Source organism: Carassius gibelio, chromosome B13 (assembly GCF_023724105.1).
Source record: "Carassius gibelio isolate Cgi1373 ecotype wild population from Czech Republic chromosome B13, carGib1.2-hapl.c, whole genome shotgun sequence".
Lineage (NCBI taxonomy): Eukaryota > Metazoa > Chordata > Actinopteri > Cypriniformes > Cyprinidae > Carassius > Carassius gibelio.
Window position 1 is genome coordinate 18,931,532 of NC_068408.1, and position 15,648 is coordinate 18,947,179.

The following is a 15,648-nucleotide window of genomic DNA, read 5'->3' on the forward strand; positions in this document are numbered from 1 at the left end:
TTGATCAGTCACTCCATATTACTGCAAGTTCTTTAAACTTCTGAAACTCCGGCCCACCAAAAGCCCCGTGCTGTGCATGTGTATAGAGAGAGTTGTCAGTCGTGAAGATCTGTGAGCGGAGTGTGTAGCATTTGTTGGATGAGTTGAGGGAGTTTGGAGAGGGAGGCCTTGTGTGGTGTTTAGATTGAGAGCGAGTGAGTGTTGTGGGGGGTTGGGTGGAGTTAAGCAGCAGAGGGCTGTAAAAAGAGCTTTGTCTTGTGCAGGTCACTGCCTCAGAGCAGAGGATTGTGGTTAAACAAAAACAAACAAAAAGCCCCATTTGATCAATCTGCATAATGCTGCTGATCTTGCACAACCCAGTTTGAGACACCAAAGCCCCCCTTTTTTGTCCGAATCGGTCCTAAGTGTAAACCAGGGGTATTTCACGTGCCCGTTTTCTTGGCGCTGGAACTGAGAGAACACGATCGCTCCAACGTGGCTGTTTATATAGCACTCTGTGAGCCGGGTGTCTTTGTTCTCTGGTTGTTGGGCAGTGTGCGGTAGAGTTTGGAGCATTGGGACGGCAGACCGCTCATGAGGGACTGTCTCACCCATTCACACACAGCCTTGCAAAAGACAAAGCTGTCTCGCATCCTGTGTTCACTCCTCTTCTGTTGGTCACCATGGTTTAGTCACCCAAACCTGGCTATGATTCTGTCTCTGATTCATTGGGATCTCACTCACACTTATGCACAGCTTGTTGCTGAGCAGCTGTTTGTTGGCAGCACCTTTCATGAGTCACCTGTCCCCTGTGAAGTCATTGTCTCTATGACTCCCACTGGCTGTCTATAATGTACTCTTGCATCTGCTTGTGGTCTGGGTAATTCATCTCCAAAAGTAGTCTAGCGTCTAATCTTTTGACGGTTGGTTTTAGATTACGTGGGTGTCTGGTATTGGTGTGGTTTGCGTCAACTTTTTGATCATGACACTTATTGTAATGCTTTGCACGACAGCCCAAATACCGTGTTGTAGGTAGATTGTAACAGTAATGGTAAAATATTAACTATTTTTTGTTAATGTTAATTCTTTTGACGGTACTTGAAAGTTGCCCTTTATGGTTAAAGGTGCATGGTTTAACCTTGTATAAAACAATGCACAACCTGACTCATTTAGGGTTAGGGTTAGGACTTTAGCAGAATGGTCAGACTTTGTGTAAATGGACAGCTTTGCTGATTTTACTTTAAAAGGACTAATATATATGGTGTGTTTTAAAGCAGAAAAAAACATTTGAATTAACTGATTAATAAGTTAATTATTACATATTGTCTTTACAAAGGTGAAAACAAAATGCACTTGGAGTTTGCATGTTAATTTGTGACCTTCAGGTTTGTGTCCTTAATAGTTTATTATGTAGTAGTAACTAGGGGTGTGCCGGTTTCAGAATTGGTGATGACGGTTATGACGTGAGTCAAATGTGACTGTGTGGGGGGGGGGGGGGGGGGGTTAGTGGATCTACCGTAGAGTCAATTGGTTGTTCTTGGAGATAGCGGGTTAACTCAGTGTCAGCGCGCGCTCTGATCGGTAAAGGGGCAGAGATTTCACTCCTCCATTTATTAAGGAGATCGGTCAAAAAACTCATCATCCGAGCCAACGATTTTGAGCAAATTTCAAAGCCGCATCCGCCCGCCATCCGCTGATTGTTTTGCGGTCTATGGCCATGCAATGCTTTGCTGATGCGAGTCGCAAAAAAAATGCCATTGTCTGTTCTAGAAAGGATGCAGCAAAGATATTTTATGCTAATGTATGAGGCATAGGCCTACGCTGAGTTTCATTTACGATGAGATGTGCTCTAGGTCACAGTGCAGTGCAAGTGAACGCGGCGCGCTGGTTGCTTCCATGTCGGTTATCATTGTCTGCTATTTGCTTTTTATTTATTAAAATACATGCAATTGGTTGATGAAACATTTATTAAAATTAAGACAAAATTTGTACAAAACGAAATTCGTTTTTAAGAAAGGTTTTCTACAAAGCAAAATTTTATGAAGTGGCAAATATCATGTCTGACGATTTACAAAACTTCATTAAGTGGTAAAAACCATGTCTCCCGATATATTGCGCATCTTATGATCCTATCTAAAAAATGTTTGTAAAAAATATTTTAATGACACGGTTTTGGCGGTTATAGAGTTCTAATGACGGTGTTCAACTATAACCGCCGGTCTCACGGTTATATACGAACCGTCACACCCCTAGTAGTAACCCTTATATAAAAATACTAAGACACTTAAGGATGTGCTATAACATTTGCTCAGTCAGATCTAAAGTTGGTAGTAAGCATGACATGCATTGTGGTCATAATGTTGAAAAATGTTGCATTGCTTCATTATTGGATCTCCATAGTGTTATAGTGACAGTGACTACGTTTACATGCAGCCAATAACCCATTCAAAACCGGGATATTAGCAATAACCCGGTCGCGCACGGCCATGTAAACACCGTCAAAAACCCGGATATGCTCATATCCCGGTTTTTAAAAACCGGGATATTATACCTGGGGTACCCCTTTTCTAACCCTAATATTTGGTCTTGTAAACGCGTTTCGGCATATCCCCATCAAAATGTGTGTTCTGCGCATGTTCTATTCGCAAGGAATCTTGGTCTTTTGAGTCTTTGGATACAGGAAGAAGAATCGGAAATGACGCATATTGCGTATTAGTCCAGACGCTAACCGTGCGTCGATGTTTACATCGGGATATTGGCGACTGATTACACATTCCATGTATACAGGAGTAACTCTCTCTGCTCACGCATGTAAACGGGTTATCCCGAATGTTTCAGAAACCCAAATAGTGACCTTAACCCTACCATAACCCGAATTTTAACAGCATGTAAACATAGTCAGTGTATCAATGCAGTGTCTCTACGGTGAAGGTAATGTGAGATTCAGCTCAAAGTTGACCGAGTGCAGTGGATTACAGTCCCATTGCCTAAAGCTCTGTTGAGGAAATGACCTCCTGATGTTGGTTTTCATTTTGGATGGATCTCACTAATATCTAATGAGAAGTATGTCACTACAACCCTGTGGCTCAATGTAGAAAATAAAGTTTCAGTAAATGCACAGAGTTCAGGCTGTAGGCACAAATATTCAGTTGCTCTTGAAGGAGTGTTTTTTTTAGTCTGAGTGTTTTTCATTCTTACAGCCTGGCCACTCTTATCATTATCTGGAGGAAACTGGTAACTTGAATTCAGGACCCTGCAGGATACTTGAACTCCACCCCCCCTCAGTGGACAGCATTTAGTCTCTGTTGGCAGCTGTCCTGTTTTCTCTCGGTTAAGCCTTGAGAGTATATGAACAGTCTAGTTTACAACAAAATAGGTTGCCTTAGGTCTCGAACCTCACTTCTCAGTTTTGTTCTCTCTGTTTCAGAATGAGTTGTTTGAACTGCAGCCATCTATGTGACTATTGTTCAGCTATTTGCCTGTAATGCCAAGTATTTTTGATTGTTTGATGAAGAGTGGCTGTGACCGGAAAGTAGTGATTTTATCACCCTACTGATCAAGCCTGAAAATTTGGTTGATTCTGCCTCGTTCAGGATTTATTGTCTGATATTCACTGTCGCTTGGCAAAATAGTCAGTTTTTAAGTGCCACCAAGTCAAGCCAAAATGATGTGAATACATTTTAGTCAGAAATTGATTATATATTTCACAAATACAACAAAATGGCAAGTAACACACTGAAACAAACCTCAAATTTTTAAGAAGTACTGAAAGACTATTTTCTTGTAAAATGTAAGCTATAGTTTTCTACAGTAGAAAAATCTTCTGTACGAAAGCAAAAATCTTATAGGTTGGCCAGTTTTCTTTGCAGTGCAAAGGGAAAAGAGATAAGATCACCTCTCCTTAAAAGTAAATGCCCATTTACTGCATGGCTGTTTTTAGTGTATTTCTGAATAGGCACTTTGATAGCCATTCAGTCAAAAAAGTATTTGTCACACAGAAACATTTTTGCACTGAATGTTTTTCTTTTCTTAGATGGACAAGTCATCCCTCTGGTGGAGCTGTCGGCCAAGCAGGTGGCGTTCCATATTCCATTTGAGGTGGTGGAAAAGGTCTATCCTCCGGTTCCTGAGCAGCTACAATTGCGGATTGCCTACTGGAGCTTCCCAGAGAACGAGGAGGACATCAGGTGAACGTTTTGTAATAGCTAATACACCGCGTGCATGATTAATAGGCACATTGATATTCTGATGAATTTGTTTTTCTAAGCACATTTTACCAATTCCAAACCACATCAATCTAAATAACTACTATTAATTTTGCATTTAATCATTTGTAAGTGATATATAATTGTCCATTCAGGTGTGTAGAGCCAAAAAAGAGGTTTAATTCCGACTGAAAAGTCCAAAATTATTAAATCCACATGAGAAATATTCAAGACTAATACAATACAGATATTGCATAGACCTGACCATTGAACATCAAAAAACTCACTGGGCACAGCAGGGTCAGATAAACAGGTGGAGAAGCAAAGACACATGCAAAAGATTAAAGAATGAATGTGAATGATTTAGAAGCCATCAAACCCAAAGCTTCTAAATTCTTGTGATTACCTTTAGGATTAAACCAGCGAGATACCAGAATGCCCTTTAAGGTTGAGTAACTTGAATCCTTTGTTTTATATCTTTCTTCTCTCTGTCCTTGCAGATTGTACTCCTGTTTGGCCAATGGCAGCCCTGATGAGTTCCAGCGTGGCGAGCAGCTCTATAGAGTGAGGGCTGTGAAAGACCCTCTGCAGATAGGTGAGAAGTCAAAGACATCCGATTCACCATGCCACAAGAGCTGTGTTTTTAAGGAGAAGCTTCTGAAAGTTGCTTTGCTGTTTTAAACACTTCCAACATGAATCTTAAAATAGTTTTATAGGATGCAGATCTTAAAATAGCATTACTATTACTATTGACATTGCCCATAGAGTGTAGACAAAAGGATAAAATGTAACCTTAAAATCTCAGTTCTGTACATTTTTTTTTTTTAAAGAAATATTTTTGAAAGAAGTCTCTTATGTTCAACAAGGCTGTTTTTTTTTTTTTTATTGAAAATACATTATACGTTATTTTGAAATAACAGTTTTCAGTGATGTATGTTAAAATTGAACACATTTCTGTGATGAAAAGTTAAATATTCAGTGTCGCACGATTTTTCAGACTGAATAATTCTAACATGATAATTTGCTACTCAAGAAACATTTCTTATCATTATCAGTATTAAAAACTGTTGTATTTCTGAATATTTTTGTGGAAACAGTTTTTTTGGAATTCTTTGCTGAATAATAATGATAAAAACAGCATTTATTTGAAATATAATTATTTTGTAACAAATGTGTTTACTGTCACTTTTGATCAATTTAATGTGATTTTCATTTTTTTTTTTAATAACAAAAATGAACTGAACCCAAACATATATGCAAATTACCCTTACCTACTAATATACACTTCCATTTATATTTTAAATACATTTTTTTGGTATGTTTATAAATGAGACACACAAAAGAAATTGCATTGTATATTGTTGAAAATCTATTGTTCACCTTGCTCTCTGGATATATCCATTGATATTTAATTTTGCATATCAAAGTAATTTTTAAAAATGTTTTTGTCAAATATTTTTTTTGCTCAAGGTTAGCGGTGAGTTATTAAATAAGTCAAAATGCTTCAGGGAAAGATGTGTCAGTAGTTAAAAAAAATAATAGTGATTTTGCTGTTTAATCATCTTGCCTTTTGAAAAGGTAAACATCCAACTAGCTTGTTTTTCAGAAGCATTTTTCATGTTTTGGTTGCATTTTGAACACTCTTAAGTCCCTGGTTCTCTGATTTATGCGTATTGCTCACCACTTTCTGTTTACTGTACGCTAGCAAATTTTTAGGGGGGGTAATGGTCAATTACATGATACTGCTAATTTCCTCAAAACAAGAAAAAAAAAAATCCTAACTGCCTCTAACCTCTAACTGCCCTGGCCAATCAGTGACCACTCACCGCCCTGACCTCCCAACTGCCCGTCAAGGCCAAATCTAAGCTTCTCACTCATTTCACCAGAGTGGAGCCAGAGCGGTCTGACACAGAAGGGCTGCACCTAAAAGGGAAGTGCTTCTAAAACTCTTCCCTTTGCACTTGGTTTAACCTCATAGTGAGAATACAATGCTAAATCTCCAAGGATCAGCCTTTACACAACCTGCCCAAACTGCCTGGTTGCTGCTGCAGGCTTATTAGTCTATCCAACAGAATTGCTGCATTGCCTGCTGCTGGAATATGAGTCAGGCAGACCCATTCAGTCACTTAATTGTTCATGGTGCATGATGTGAGCTAAATGATCAGTTTACTGAGAGATTTCAGTGATGTATTTTACATCACTGTAAATGCAACCCAGTATTATATTCTTTCATGATGTGTAACTGGTGACAACCCAGTGACATTTGCAGTCATGATGTGCTTATTGGCCCAGGCAGTGATTCACTAAATTAATGAAAGACACTTTTTTTTTTTTTAATCAAGATTGATTATTAAATTCTTTGTGCCTTTTGTTTTTAGCCGGGACAGCTGACAGGAGAATATGGGTCAGGAATAAAGGAAAAGAAGGGTGCTTTTGGCACTAACAGGTAGACTGAAAGAAAAAAAGAGGCTGTTTAGTTGATTTGGCTTGAGGAGGCCCGTTGAATTTGGAAGAGGAGATATAAGCTGAAACTGCCCACCACCCCCACCTCTGCTCTTACTGGCCAGAGGAGCGCTGGCCGCTGTCCAGTGGTAAAAGCTTTTTGGCCAACCCCACACACTCAACTCTCTACACACACACACACATTTGGACTCTTTCTTTCTCTCTCTCCATCTCAGATGTCTTTCATATCCTGTATGGTCTGTGTACAGTGCATTGCTGTTATATCATTCAGCCTTACAGTCAGCAAACTCCTTCAGACTTTTAAACATTGTTTCCCGATTTTTCCCCGAAACCTCCTTGCATTGGGTGCAAATATAATAATGTGTGCTCTTATTTTTGCTTGATTTTATATAGCATGCAATTTTATTAGAAACTGCCTGTTTTCTAAATGATCAGTCCAACAACAAAGGCAAAGTTCTCACAGCTGTATTTCACAAACAGTTTTGTCCAGAGTGAAAGGAGAATATGAACTAGTTTACTACCAGACTGAAAGAGTTTTGCTTCTTTCTCAAACAGGTTTCCACCTTAGTGCCACAGTAGTGTCGCCCCAGGCCGGCCAATCAAAAGGAGCCTACAATGTAGCTGTAATGTTTGACCGCTGCCGCATCACTTCCTGCAGCTGCACCTGTGGAGCAGGAGCCAAATGGTGTGCCCACGTTGTGGCCCTCTGCCTCTTCAGAATTCACAATGTAAGTGATTTTAGATGTACATTATGCCCTCTGTTTAGAGATAAACAGAACATCAGTAGCATATCAACTATTAGTTTTTGTGTGTGTGTGTGTGTATATTTATATATCTAATATATATTTGGATATTGCTTCATTTAGCCTAACTATGCTAACACTCGTTTAAAGTTAAATATATTTAAAGATTTCTTAGCAAATCTGAAAATTTATATATATATATATATATATATATATATATATATATATATATATATATATATATATACACACATGCATACATTATATACATGTTCATACACACACACAATTTCATATTATATATTTTTTAAATGTAGCACTAAATTGATTTCAAGTTTATTTTAATTTTTGTTAATGTATTTTATAAAATAAAATGTAATTGTAACTTTTTTTTTTTTTTTTTTGCCTTTGTTCCCTTATATTTCTTTCTAAACAATCTGCCATTGCTGCAAAAATTCCCTTACAATGAGACTGGAGTTTGGTTTGCTAGAGCTTAGAATAGAAAAGCATATTTTAATGTGCTTGTTTATGAACAAACACTGCAAATCCGTTTGAAGCGTAGTTGAAAAGTTTCCCTTAAGGTTCAAAAAATGAATGCATTAACAAAAACGAATTACTTAAGGCAAAAGTTCTCTGTGTCTGAGAACAACATATTATAGACATGCATTTTAATGTGCACAATGGCCTAGTTCAGATTGACACATCTGTGGGGAGGATTTCACATACAGCACATGCACGATCTGTCTCTAGGTTTCTATCTTTTCGGAGTGACCGTGGGCGTGAGAGCACTGAGAAGCTTTTGATTAGGTTTGATGCCTCCCTGTGGAGTCAGGAGGGTGGAGGGAAGGATCTGCACTGCTGTGATATCCCACCCCCCCGTAGGAGGGCTTGCCACAGTCAGATAGACCCGGCGGCCCGGGCCGTGGGTGGTGTTTAGCATTTGCATGTGGGCTTCGTCTTCTGTTTGCTGCCGTTGGGGGAAATTATAACAAACTTATTTTGCATAAACTTTTTCTTGCATGTTTAGTTTGGTTGTAAATAACAAATACACCGCTCTCCTGTTTGGTTTCTTGTAAATGATGCTAGAAATCCTCTGAATTTGGAAAAAGAAAGAATACGAAGAATACGACTCTTTAGGATGTGTCTGCAACATGACACTTGCCCATATTTGTAGGATAGATGTATCTTGGCAATTAGCTTTGAGGATGTATGACTTTAATGCACTTACACTTATTGTGCAGTCCTGTCTGTTGTGAACAGCTCAAGTGTTTATTCTGCTATTGTGAGTTGTATAAACTGTATATTCTTAGATCTGCTATGCTACAAGACATTTATCAGCCACACAGTAATTGCAGTAAAACACTGACATTTTAAGAGTTAATTTTGCTATAGCATGTCTTCATTTGCTGCTTTGTGTGTTGAGGCCAGTGTTTAAGGAGGTTACCTATCATTTCCTCACATCGCAAGCTGAAGTTCAAATGCTTCAAGTTTGACATTTAGCCCACCTACTCAACAGTATCACAGAGAGTGGTAAAGTATAGTGCATTCCTGCTTTTTTGTAAATCTTTAGTAGATAAAGACAAAAAGAAAGATACCTGCCATTAAACTGAAACAGACATACTATTGGATTATGATATTATATATTTAGTAGCAAGAAGGGCATGCACCGGTGATGAACTGTGTGTGTCAGTCATTTGGCCTCTAGTTCTTTATCATCAATGTGCCCTTTAACTATTTGAGTAGGCTTGTGTGGTTTTTTTTTCATGTGTGGTGAGCTGTCAGACTGTCCTCGCAGCTAAACTTGCATCAGTACATCCCACCATCCTAATTGTGCTGCTAAAAACTGGTTGCAACTTGCATTAAAGTTTTAACTCCGTTATAAACATTATTAATGGTCCTAATCTTGACATCTATGATGCACATCAGCATTTGGCAATTATCTGCCAATCTTTTACTCATCTCTTCACCTCTCAAGCTCTATCAGGTTGTATTCAGGCAGATGCACATTTTCAGGTTTTTCCAAAAATATTTGATTGGGTTCAGGCTCAGGCTGTGGCTTGGCCACTCAAGCACATTCACAGAGTTGTATATAAGCCACTCTATCTGTGTGCTTAGGGTCATTGTCCTGTTGGAAGGTGAACCTTCTGCCCAGTCTGAGGATCTGAATGCTCTGGACTGGGTTTTCATCAAGGCTATCTCAATATACTGATACATTAAGCTTTTCTTCCACTCTGACGAGTCCCTCAGTCCCTGGCACTGAGGATTGAGTCTTGCCACACAGTCATAAAGCCCAGATCGGTGGAGTGTTGCAGTGATGTTTCTCCTATCTCCACATATGTGACCCTGGACCACAAAACCAATTGTCAACCGAATTGTCTTACGTGACAATTTTTCTTTTGCTCTTTTCGATTAACATTTATATAAGAAATGCACGGATCCGGTATACTGATGCACATTTTGATATTTTCTTTACTGTCTACATTCACTTAAAAAAGCAACTGTGCTTACAAGGATATTTGTTAAGACAGCCATTGGTATTCACCTGCTGTCTGAGAAGGCTATCTGTTTGTGCACTTCAGATGTGTGCGCACTGCGTGGTGTGCATAGAAACACTTTATCATAGCACCTGCGTACTGCATAGAGATGTCTTGGGCTTAAATCTCTTATAATTACTTTAATTTTTAAACTGACAAGACTTAAATCACGTGAGGATGAAAAACTTTCTTGAAGAAGCAGCACTGGCCTGATCGTTAAGATTTTCGATCGATACATGGCAAAGGTGACAGATAGGGGGACTAAATCCCACCTAAAAAGGGTTGAGAAGCACCCTTGGTATAGCATGCGTAATTTATACTGAAACATAAATGTATAACAAGTTTACCTGTTTTAATGTGATGGCTGAGCCCGTTTCTGAGATAACTGTAAATCATTACATGGTCAATAACCATGACCGATACTTGAGCCAACTCTGCTCTAACTGTCGATTAGTAGTGGGAGTCAGATTGCCCCCTAGTGGATGGCTAAAAAGATTTGCTAACTAGTATTGATAAATCCTCAAGGGAATGTCTCTGAATTAACTCATGCTCCAGGTGGGTGCACTACAGGTTAAAAACCCCTGGTCTATACAAGGCCATTCTCCATCAGTTGATCAGTTTGAGCAGGAGGCCTGCTCTAGCTCTAGAGTCTTGGTTGTTTATAATGCAGCAGTATTGCTTCCAAAAGATGTGAGGCTTGATTGCCACAGGCTAACTTCACTCAAAGTTTTGTAACATCTACAAGCAATATGAATACTCCTGAGTTAAATGTCTACTATCCCAGATAAGGGTATGATTAATTTTTCAATGGAATCATTTAAGTTTATTTTTAATAAATTTGCAAAGATGTTAAATACCAGTTTTTTGTTTTGTTTTGCCATTTATGCCATCCTGGCGCTCTCCGGTGTTACAGTTTAACTGGTTTCCTGTGATCTGGCGACTAACTTCTTGGTTCAGGTCTCTGCTGCAGATGTGATGGAACAAACTGATGTGATATTATTAAGTGTGTAATAAACGCAGACTTGCACATTGCATGATTCTGATATTCTTGTAAAGATTACAAGTTATTGGTATGATCACCCGTAGCGGCTGAAGTAAGGATAAAATAAAAAAGAAAGTCTGTGTTGGCGCAGGTTTCGAACACGCGTTCGGGGCCATTCACATATCGTGCCTAAAAACGTGTGGAAAACGCTAGTCGTGCCGCTTTCTCTTTCTTTCCAAAGCACTCGGGCAGTTGCTCCCCTGGGGTGTCTGCCGTTGCTAGGCAACCATGACGCGCTCTCTCCATGAAGACGCAGAAATTTCAGCAAGGGATAAATGGATTTTCATCACTAAAAATCGCTTGCAGTAGCTCTGCTACTAAAGTTATTTCAGAATGGCAATCCATATACAGCTATGATCAGCTGTTCCCTCATCTTAGCTGAGTTTTCAACGTTTTTACAGAAAAAAGGATGAAGCTGATTGGTTATTTCTTGTCACATGACCTGCGGTGCGCTTGTGGCATTCTGAAAAGTTGAGATGTTTATAACTCTAACTCGACGCGGTGCAGATGCGCCAGTTTTCTCATGCGCGTCTCGACCGCGTCGCTTCCATTATGAGCGCACATAGCACGCCTACATTGGAAATAACAAACTTGAGTGCGCAAAAGACGTGATATGTGAATGGCCCCTTACAAGAAAGCGTGCCGCGAGACAAAAGTCACAAACCACCGAGCTACCTAATCAGCTCCAGATCTCTGGAAACCATGCTAAACCATAGCAGAACCCGACTACATTTTATGGTTTGTGATGCTAAAGAACATTTCATGACGTCTCAGACAACTGTGGTTTAATTATAAGCGCTATCGTAAACTCATATTTACCATAGTAAAATATTTTTATTTGCCTCTTTATTTTTGTATACTGTAAAAACTTCAACCACATTGGTTGAAAATGAATAAAGGTTGAAATATTATATTACAAGTTGTACTTATATTTTTTTGTAAAGTTATCCAAAGGATTCATTAGCTAATCAAAAAAAATGTTGTGACGCAGTTTTAAAAAAAGAATTCCAGAACAGAAAAGACCATTTTAAAAGGTGCCATAGAATGCATTGATAAAACATATTAAATTATTCTCTGATGCAGAGTGTTTACTTGTTAAGTTTTATCTCAAAAAACCCCACAGATAATTTTTTTTGCCACTTTTAGGGTATGAGCCAAAAAGTTTTTTGTGTTGGTCCCCTTTAAATGAAAATGAGCTGCTGCTCCCACCGCCCTTTTCAGATCAGTGTTGCCAAGGCTGCAATTTTCCCGCTGGGTTTAAGTGACCCCCAATAATGTGATATTTAGCCCCTAAAATGCAAATTCTACCAGGGTAATCCTTCCAAAAATATGTATTTCACCTCACCGGAATTAGATTTTTACTGGGGGATCCCCCTCAAAACGTGATTGGGCTAGTTTTGATTAGCAATTGTGTGGATTTTGTGGTGAACCTGGCAACACTGGCAGAGCTTCAAGAGCTCATACTCGCGGGCATACCACTGGTGTAACGGTTTAACTGGTGTTGACTGTTACTGGCCTCACATTTCTTCCAAATGCAATTTTTTGTTAACTACCACATTCCTATTTTCGACCATTCTGGTAGTACGTGAAGGCAACATCAGTGAAAACAGGCATAGATAATGGTTACTTTAACAACATTACCCTTACAGGAGCCAAGAAGCTCTTTTGGAAAACAAAAAATTATGCCTGATGCTTACTTTGTCTGTAGTCTGGATGTTTGCGCACAAAGTGTAGGTATCGATCTCTCTTTCAGAAGCAATCTTTGCACTCCAACTCCAGCGCTGAACTAACCCTTGTTTGTGAGGCAGTCTGGTGTAAAATGTTAGCACAAATGTATAGGACATTTCAGTTTTTTCCCGGACATTTCCTTCGAAATGAAAGTTAACCACCGTGTCTTCAGTGGTCTATGGAGACTCCTATGTTTGTTGGTGCATCCCAACACACAACACTTTTAATGGCTCTTTGGTGCTGACATTGTATCTCAAGCAGCAAACTGTTTATGAATTATTGGGAATATAAAACAATGAGCGGGTGGATTTTTACCATTATAGGCTTGTTGTTTTCACACACTGTGGCCACACAGCTGTGTTCCAACACCTTATAAAAGTGATTTTTGCATTTTATGGCAGCTTAAAAAAAAAAAAAATCTTTTGACCTCTTAATTACTCAAATTAGAAACTGAATATTATTAATAATAATAATTTTATTGAGTTTATAGGGTATGGTGGCTTTGCTGTTGTTTTGCTGTTAGACATTTTTTTTTATTTCTGATTTAAAATAGAATTCAATTCTAATCCTGTTCTGAATTTATTCATTTTATGAATTATAATGATAATAAAAACAGGATTGATAAGTAAAGCCCGACCGATATATCGTTTTGCTGTTTTATATTATCGGCCGATAATAAACTTTTTTTTTTTTTTTTTTTTTTTTTTTACAGAACAAATAGAGCAGATAAAATGCTTGAAAATGTGTCATTACTTAGATTGTCTCAATTGTTTGCTTTTGCTGACCTGGATGAAATGCTTTAATTCTTAAAGGGGGGGGGGTGAAATGCTATTTCATGCATACTGAGTTTTTTACACTGTTAAAGAGTTGGATTCCCATGCTAAAAACATGGACAGAGTTTCAAAAATTAAGTTGTATGTTTGAAGGAGTATTTTCGTTCCAAAAATACTCCTTCCGGTTTGTCACAAGTTTCGGAAAGTTTTTTTCGAGTATGGCTCTGTGTGACGTTAGATGGAGCGGAATTTCCTTATATGGGTCCTGAGGGCACGTCGGCCGGAAGAGCGCGCGCTCCCGTATAGCAGAGCACTGAGAGGCTGAGCACAGACATTCACTGATCAGAGCGAGAGCGTCGCAAAAAGTCACAAAAGAAGTGTGTTTTTGGTTGCCAGGGCAAGACAACCCTGCACAGATTACCAAAGAAAAAACAGCATTAAGGGACCAGTGGATGGTTTATTTTTACAGAGCATCAACGGAGTTGTGCAAGTGTTTTTGTTTGTTCCCTGCATTTCGAAAGATGCTTGTTTTACAAACAAGGCCCAGTTTGACGCCGGATTTGCGTATTGTTTATTTCTTAAGGATAATGCAATCCCAACGAAAAAGGGTCACGATCGTGTGTTGGAACCGCATGCGGTGAGTAAAACTGCTTCAAATATCTCTGTGTTATTAACTTAGCTATCGGCGCATAAGCACATCAAGTAAACAACATGCGATGTTGTCATCAAACTGCACTTTCCACATGTACAGCTTAAAAAAAAAAAAAAAAAACACATAAAGTGGAACTTAGTCATTTTCCAAAACCGCTAAGCAAATATATAGAGTTTCAGTACATACCATAGAGACTTCGTTGCTGATGCTGCTCTTGTTAAATTTCAGCCTCTGGATCTGATTCTGGATCATAAACATGGTTTGATTTGGATGATGTTTTTTTCCTCACGGTAATGTCACAGTTTCCTGATGCTCTCAATGCAAAAGCCTACTGGCGCTCGTGATTCTTTAGCTCCGCCCACACGTCACGCCTCCAGCCGGTCGTGTTTTTCCGTGAAAAATCGGTACAGACTATCTTTCTCTTATGAATATAATAAAACTAAAGACTTTTTGGAGTTATGAAGGATGCAGTACTACTCTATAGGTACTCGAGATTAACAGGATATTGAGTGAAAACGAGCATTTCACCCCCCCCTTTAAGTCAATGGAAAACCATTGATAATTTTTAATGCCAAATCTCCATAACGGTACTGCACCAAATTCAGGTGATCCCTTCAGCTCGAGGAACCCTCTTAAATGCAGTTGTGTAGGTCTAGAGGTCCTCTTTTGAATGAGTCCACCCCGCGTTGAGCCCCTGGGGTTTGGGAGTTACGGGTGGTTAAATTTGCGGTCCGGCACCGACCAATCTAGCGATCACAGGGGGATACCGACGCGTGGAGAGTGGCGTTTCAAGAGGGCTCCTCAAGCTGAAGGGATCACCCGAATTTGGTGGATCTCCACCGGCACATTCCCAAAATAATGACACCAGTCAACATTTTCACTTCAGTAAGGAGGTTTCTTGTTCAGGCAACATTCAAGCGTATAGTCTTATTCCACTTTAAGTGCCCTGTGAAGTGGACTTCACATGAAATTCCGCCCCATGATTCCAAATGAAATTCCCCCAGGATTCCAGTTCCAAGGGAATGTACACGTTACATTAAGAGGGCAATTCAAGTGCATATAGAAGTAAATATATAGAAGTAAAAACTTAGGGGAAATCCCTAATATGCACAAAAGCATCCGGCTATTGCTATAGCTGAGCTGAATAAAAAGCAGAAACATTTTTCTTTTTGAAATGTGAAAACAATAAAACCACGATTGTGAAAATATGGTTTGTGTGTTTTTCAAGTTATCTCCAGGTAATAAATAAATAACCTAAACTATATGAGCAATGCAGTACTGATTGACATATAATTTAGTACAGAAACGTATTAGTCTTTTTAAACTGATCATGATATAGAAAAAAAAAAAAAAAAATCTTTATATTATGGTCCCTTGCTGCAGCTAACATTAGTTCCACAGACGACACACATCAATATAAACAACAGCTGTATATGCTCTTCAATGTCGTTCTTGTATAATAAAAATTAATAAAAGTATACAAGCACACCACTCTGCTGAGAACTCTATATACTGGCAGCTGCGCATGT

At 38.9% G+C, this 15,648-nt stretch overlaps 1 protein-coding gene across 5 annotated transcripts in view; it reads left to right on the forward strand.

Moving 5' to 3' along the window:
* The window catches only part of LOC127969990 (zinc finger SWIM domain-containing protein 8), a 39,267-nt gene that overhangs the window by 2,747 nt on the left and 20,872 nt on the right, over positions 1-15,648 (forward strand). For all 5 annotated transcript variants that reach the window (XR_008156461.1, XM_052572151.1, XM_052572152.1 and 2 more), the window contains 3 exons: positions 4,013-4,166; positions 4,685-4,779; positions 7,203-7,375. Coding sequence is in view for 4 of the 5 variants with exons in the window: in XM_052572151.1 (XP_052428111.1) it covers positions 4,013-4,166; positions 4,685-4,779; positions 7,203-7,375 (422 nt within the window). In the remaining variant the exon portion in view is untranslated. The remainder of the gene's footprint in view (positions 1-4,012; positions 4,167-4,684; positions 4,780-7,202; positions 7,376-15,648) is intronic.